Genomic DNA, 6,655 nt, shown 5'->3' with positions numbered 1-6,655 from the left:
AGAGTTCGCATTGGCGCTGCTTTCCGCTGCTGGACACACTTGGCAAACGAAGCTGTAAAGTTTTGATGCCAAGTGCGTAACGTTTTTTTTTTTTTTTATCGCCTGGTAAAGTAGACAGCTGTATTTTAACTATGTAGTGCTTTCTTAAAGGTAGCTATTTGTGTCATTACCGGCAGTGTCAATACGTTTGGTTAGCTGTCTGTTGTTGCGCGTTTTAGCGAGTTGGAGCTGTTTAGCTGTATAGCACCAGCTTTTTATTAATCTTTTTTTAAAATTATTTTATATTTATTAGCTCATCATCTAGCTATATCTACCAAACTGAGGCTTTGTATAATTTTTTTTTTATTAAGATGGGACTTAAATCTACATATTACCACTTTGGAGGGTGCAAATTGACGGAAATAGTAATTAATTGTGATACTATTAGTTATTTTAGAAATACAGTAGATCATTCTTTTCTTTTTTTTTCTTTTTTTTTTTTTTTTCAAGGTTTGAGGCACCTTTGACCTGCTGATGTGTTTGTATTAAGTATGTGCGTTTATTGTTTCGTGCCAGCCATTTATGTTCATGCACCTTGATGTGTATCTGACCTTTCTCCATTTGTTGTATTAGCAGTGTGAACAGCAAACTCTCAGACGGAAGACAGAAAACTACAAGACTTATCTCCGTCACACAGCTTCTGGCTGAGCCATCTGACTGCTGGTTTATCTGCTCTGACACACACCCTCTCATTGGGAAAGTGTCACTCCGCCCCCTCCTCCACCTCCTCATTCCTGCTGACTCCCCGCTCACTCTCCTTTCTCGCCTCGTCGTCTCACCCTCTCTCTGGATGCCAGTAGCTCCTAGTCATGGAGGAGACAACAGTCACAAACCAGTAAGTGTTTTCTCGTCCCTTCCAGTACACATTGCTGTCACCACCGGACACAGTAGAATTGCAGCCAACAGCTCTTTTATCTACCCTGCTTCTTTTTTTTTTTTTTTTTTCTGCTGCTATGTTTATTCTTTTATGCCTCTATGATAAATAATGAAACAAAAGAAATAGGATTTTTTTTTCTTTTTCATCTATTGCTCCTGCAACTCCAGCTTTTGCTCTTCTTGACATAGAATGTTAAACTCGAGATTTTTGCCTTCACTCCAATTTTCTCTCATTAAAGAGTGAACAAATGAAATGAATTCAATTCCATCTTACAGGAAAGCAAAACAGAGGATGATTTGCTAATTTGTGACTAGAATTTGTTTCTTTAGTACTTGAGTAGCAGTGGAAGTTTTGAAGCTTGACAAGTAATGATTAGTTCAACTACCATCTTTCTAAAGACGGTTATTAAATTTAATTTTAGACCAGGGCTGTCAGTTACCAAAACCTCAGCATCAGCATTTCAAGATGAGGAAGTGGTGGGTGTCACCACGGGAAGTGAAGATAACTGGAGGTCAAACAAAGTCCCCGCAGTGATGGACCCAATACTCACGCAGCCTGGCCTCGGCATCACCACGACAACCATCACCACCATCACACAGACGGGAGGAGACTGGAGCACTGGCCTGTTTGATGTCTGTGGAGACAAGACGACGTGTAAGACCAACACACAACCAGACACTTTGCTCTCATGCATTTTTATTATCATGACTCCGATGCCACTTCTGTTTGTTTTTCCTAAACAGTAAGGTTTCTTTTTCCATCCTCAACAGTTATAAATTATAGTTATATTACAATATTACAACAGATGTTATTACCAGCAGAAATAATGATGTGATTTTAAAACACAAAATGCATCGTTTCAAACTCTTCTCCTGAATTCAGTTTGAAGACAATTAAGAGGTCATAATGAATCCAAAACAGATCAGAGAATCTTTTGTATTTGTTGCATGAATTGAATATTCATTGCGGTTTGTAAAAACAATATTACCACAAATATATACCAGTGATGTATGAGCCCTTTTTTTGATATCACTTGAAAAACTCTCTCATCCATTAAACTTGTAGATCCAGGTGTCCGTTTTGCCCGTATTTCATTTGCCAGTATTTCCGAGCTCGTGTTTGGAGGTGTATTGCTGCCCTTTCTTTAAAGGATGTTCCTCAGGTTTTCTATGAGGTTGAGGCCAGAGGATGATATTCTTTCCTCCTTTTATTCCTTTGGCAGCCAAGGAGCAATGATGTTTTATGCAGCATGTGATGGTGTTTTGTTCTGCAGGAAAATCATTTTCTTCTGGGAGGAGCAATTCCTCTTTTTGTACCCCGGCTCGAAATTTCCGGTTAGAATCCTACATATCTTGTAGAAGTCATATTGATACCCCCAGGGAGCATAAAGGGACACACCATTTAACTTACCAGTTTGAAAATGACTCTATTTTGGGGCCCACTGCAGATTTGGTTTTCTTTGTGAACCTCCAGGCTCCAGAGAAACGGGCAGTTTCAAATACCCACTTGCTGCACAACTCTTTACAGCAGGACTTTTAATACCTTTATTTTTTTTCTCTAAGAAACTTTCCTTAATAACTGAATCACTTACAAATCTATTCAAAGTTCAATAACCCCAGTTCAGCTTTGCTGAAATGTCAGTGGGTTTCATGTCACTTACAAAACAATGCACTATTGAGAAGGTAGGAGCAATCCCATTGACTAAGAGTACAATGCACTAAAATTGAATTAAATTCCCCCACAGTAATTAGTTTTGATATTTTCAGGTTCTTTTGCACATTATTCCAGGAAGAAGAGACAGCGTATTTAAAAGCTAAATTTTGTGCCTAATTTTGTTCTGACTCTGAGGACCAATATTTGCAGAATATTGCTGGAGCGCAGACCAGAGTGATTTTGGATTTCACACATGTATGCACACAGATAAGGAGGAACCCGCCCGAAGAGAGATTTATGTATAAAAGCCGACTAATGCAAAAGTCTGCAAACATCCAGAGATTTCCACTTAGCGGTAGCATAAAGAGATCAGTAGTGCATGAGTTTTCCACAGCCAGTACTAAAACGTAATGATATTCAACTTCTGCAGACACTGGTCAGATGCATTCGTAAGGAACAGAGCACTGTGATCTGTGATAAGATAGAAGGAAAAAAAAACAAGCAAAAACTTTCGCTGAAAAGCTAAAGAGTCAATGTTTATTTATTCTGAAATCCTACTGAAATGCCGTTTGCGTAACAATTTGCAGCCCAGTGTATAATTATTTCTAATTGTTGATGTTTCTACCAAATGACACTTAGAGATGACTAAATAACACACTGCGCTGCCCTGTTCCTGTGCTTGCAGGTATGCTCGGGGCTGTGGCGCCGTGCTGTTTAGATCTGAGTTTAGCTTACCACTATGGGGAGCTTCTGTGCATGTCGGTGCTACCAGGATCCACTTTTGCCCTGCGAGTTGGGATCAGGGAGCGTTACAAGATTCGGGTAAGTGTGTTAAGATTTGTACTGCAGCGTCTTTGCCTCCACCAACGGGGTGGGGTGGACTTTTCAAAATCGTCCCCGGTCATAATATCATTGCAATACATCCATCATTAGAAAATGAAGGCGGTAATTTCTCAGCCACGTTTAAAACTCCACAGTAAACGGCAGCTACCTGCCAAACTGATTACCAATTGCAAAACATTGCCTTATTATTACTGTATGGTTTTAAGTGATAAGTTCACTTAGAGACGCGTGAAGGAATGTTTGTGTTCATATTTTAAAGTGTTTTCATGTGCATAAACCCTTTGATCTGGACGTGTTCCCGCTGCATTGTCGTGTCTGCTTCCTTCGTGCTTGCATGTATGCATGCGTCGATTTGTCCTGCATGTTTACCAACAGGGAAGTGTGTGTGAGGACTGGACTACAGTGCATTGCTGTTACCCTCTGGCTGTATGTCAGATGATAAGAGAGATGAAGCGGAGGATGAAGACGCAGACTTATCATGTGTCCACTGCTCTCGAAAGCTCCTGAAGAAACTCTCGACGGTAAAGGAGTCCCGTCGTTTGGCAATGCAACAGAAATTGGTTGTATGAATAGCAATAAATGATAAATGCCTCTCAGGGATCCTGACACTATAATTCAAAGTTTATCATGCAACGTTCCAAAAAGCCTGGAAAGGGCAAATTTTGATTAATAACGTAAATGAGAAAAGTCATTTGAGGTCTGAATCAATGTGTCGACTCTGGTGTCCAACCAGGAGAGCTTAAAGCTGCCTCAGGTTTTTCGACAGTTATCCAGCTTTAAAGGAGCAGTGTGTAGGATTTAGTGGCACGTAGTGGTGAGGTGGGCTACTGTAGAAACCTGTCGTTGCCACATGCCGCGCTCCGTCGAAGGGGACACCCTCCCTACCTAAATATGAAAGGCGCATTCTAAGGTAGGGAAAACGTAACAATTTGTAGATTCAGATGATGATACATCAATGAAAACATATAAATGTATCTTGTATTCCATTTCATCCAATAGGTTCCCTTAAATCCGACACACTGAACCTTTAAACTGCTGCTGGACAGTTGTGAGAGAATCTTAGGAATAAACCTGGTAACAAAATTTTATCGTCAGTATTTTTTAATATTTAAATGTTTTCCTACCATTCAGTTGTTTCCATCTTAACCCAAACAAGGAACAACGCCGACTATTGAAACATGTAATATCATCTTAACTAGTTGTTTATCAGGACAAAGCCATTATCAAAGTCATTAAACGAGTTTGATACATATAGAATACTGCTGAAAAGTTTGATTTATTGAGGCATTTTTGTTATATAAAGATATAAAAGATTTGTTCACCCACACTTCACCACCCCCAACAAATTCAAGCATGCTAAGTTCCAACTTATTGGTCTCAGAAACAGCTTCAGTCAATCTCTGTGAACATCCCTGAGAATGATTGTGCTGATCAAAACAAAGAAGATTTAGAAAACTCAGAGGCATCATGTCTTTACAAAATCAATGACCCTTGTGCATTGGAAATTCCATTATGCTCACTGACAACAGTCTATAAAGATTTTTTTTTTTTTTGTCAGAAAGTTGTATAAGTGAAGTGAGTGTGAAATAATTTGTGCCTATAATTTGTGTGGCAGACCCCTTTAATTTTGTCTAGCATGCCAAAGGTCACCAGACGCATTAATGTGTTCAGTGTCCCTCTGATGATGTGAAGAAACAGAATGCTTTCTGGACCCGCAATGAGCACACAAGTCATTATTAGGGACAATATCTAAAAATCACCTGTAATGTCACATTTGAAATTAGATCCAAGTAAAAGTAGGTAAGCAAAAGAAAAGCGCGACGACTCTTCAGTTGAACCTAAAAAGTTATTTGGTTTCTTAAGTAATATTTTAAAATATGAATGGGATGAAGCAAGTGTCTAAACTCATTCGTAATGCAGAACCACCTGTCTGATCATCAGGCGTACAGGCCACGGCGTAGCTCGGATTGCAGTCAGCAGTTCAAGTCGAGATCGGTGATAATAACTCAGATTTCCATATTTCTGTTATTCTTTTATCCATGCACTCTCCCCCAGGCATTCAATCATATTATCAATTCCAGTCCTGATTGCTGTAGTTCCCCCAAACCTGAAATGCCAACCAGAAAGAACGGGTATGAAAATGTTATTTATACACAAAACAGATGGGTCCTCAAAGGGCAAATATGTAATTTGTTAACTGCTCCAGATGTGGTCTCCCACCTGGCAGCCGCCTCCGATGAAATACGGAAAGGAAGAAAATGGTTCTGTGTCAAAAAGGAGAGAGTCGTGAATAATAAAATCTAATACAGTAGACTGCCTGTTTTAATGAGTTAATTTGCCAAATGTAAATACATCTTTTTTTAAACGGCTGCGATTCTTCAGTGTGCAATTCTCTTTTATCGGATTATTTTGTTGTTGGTTATAAGAATATTAATAAAAATCCTCCTCAATACCATACGATAGTTAACAGGAGGATTGTACATTGCTACTGAAAATGATTTCAGATTGTTGGCCTTGCACGAATTGAACAAAGTGGTGTGTATGCGTACCTTTTCTGCCTATAAATGCCAGTAGCAGTAGAAAGCATATATAACATATTTGTTTTTGCATTTTTTTTAAAGGAGGAGGTGGAGGGTGGAGTTGGGGGTTGTGATTCCCCTTGAAGTACAGTATGTCTCTGCGATAAATTTTTACTCGCATAAACATAAACACATAAAACCAAAGAACAGCCTGTCCTTTCCTCTGTGTACCAAAGCACATTAAAGAAACAGATGGACGTTTTTCAATTTGCAAATATCTTTAAAATATGTTCCACATTTTTGTAGCCTAAAATATTCGATACTGGTAAAGACTCTAATCGTGCTTCTAAAAATACCCAGCGTAAACTCCAATCGGTGCTTTTCCACAATGTTAAAACAGGACTTACTCTGATCTGTATGCATGGTTTTGAGTCCTCACAATATGCATTGCCGTTTCTAGCGGCTTGGATTGTCACCGTAGTAATGATGTCCTCACTTACTTACCTATGTCTGTATTAGGCTCCGTCGTTTCTTAAGCAGCCCCAGATGGATATATCCTCCAGCAGCTCAGCAGCCCAGCAGCTTGCTGCCTACCGGGGGTTTGTCTGTGAGCGGGATCTCCCTCAAGCAGACCTGCATTCAAGCATGTGGTAACATCTTTCCTTCCCTGTGCAATGACCAGGCTGCTAATGTTGCTGCTTCAGCCTCAGTAGCTCTCAGTTGG

The 6,655-nt window shown here is 39.6% G+C and overlaps 1 protein-coding gene across 1 annotated transcript; it reads left to right on the top strand.

The window, feature by feature from the left end:
- Nucleotides 1–666: 666 nt before the first annotated feature.
- plac8l1 (PLAC8 like 1) lies at nucleotides 667–6,125 on the top strand. The gene is made up of 4 exons (XM_069718593.1): nucleotides 667–874; nucleotides 1,338–1,570; nucleotides 3,255–3,391; nucleotides 3,788–6,125. The coding sequence occupies exons 1-4, from the start codon at nucleotides 849–851 to the stop codon at nucleotides 3,917–3,919; spliced, it is 528 nt and encodes a 175-aa protein (XP_069574694.1). The 5' UTR covers nucleotides 667–848; the 3' UTR covers nucleotides 3,920–6,125.
- Nucleotides 6,126–6,655: the final 530 nt, after the last annotated feature.

Source organism: Brachyistius frenatus, unplaced genomic scaffold (assembly GCF_029030835.1).
Source record: "Brachyistius frenatus isolate BFR_SWC_R1_liver_20210118 unplaced genomic scaffold, ASM2903083v1 Contig_5, whole genome shotgun sequence".
Lineage (NCBI taxonomy): Eukaryota > Metazoa > Chordata > Actinopteri > Embiotocidae > Brachyistius > Brachyistius frenatus.
This window is presented reverse-complemented; position numbering and strand designations above follow the sequence as displayed.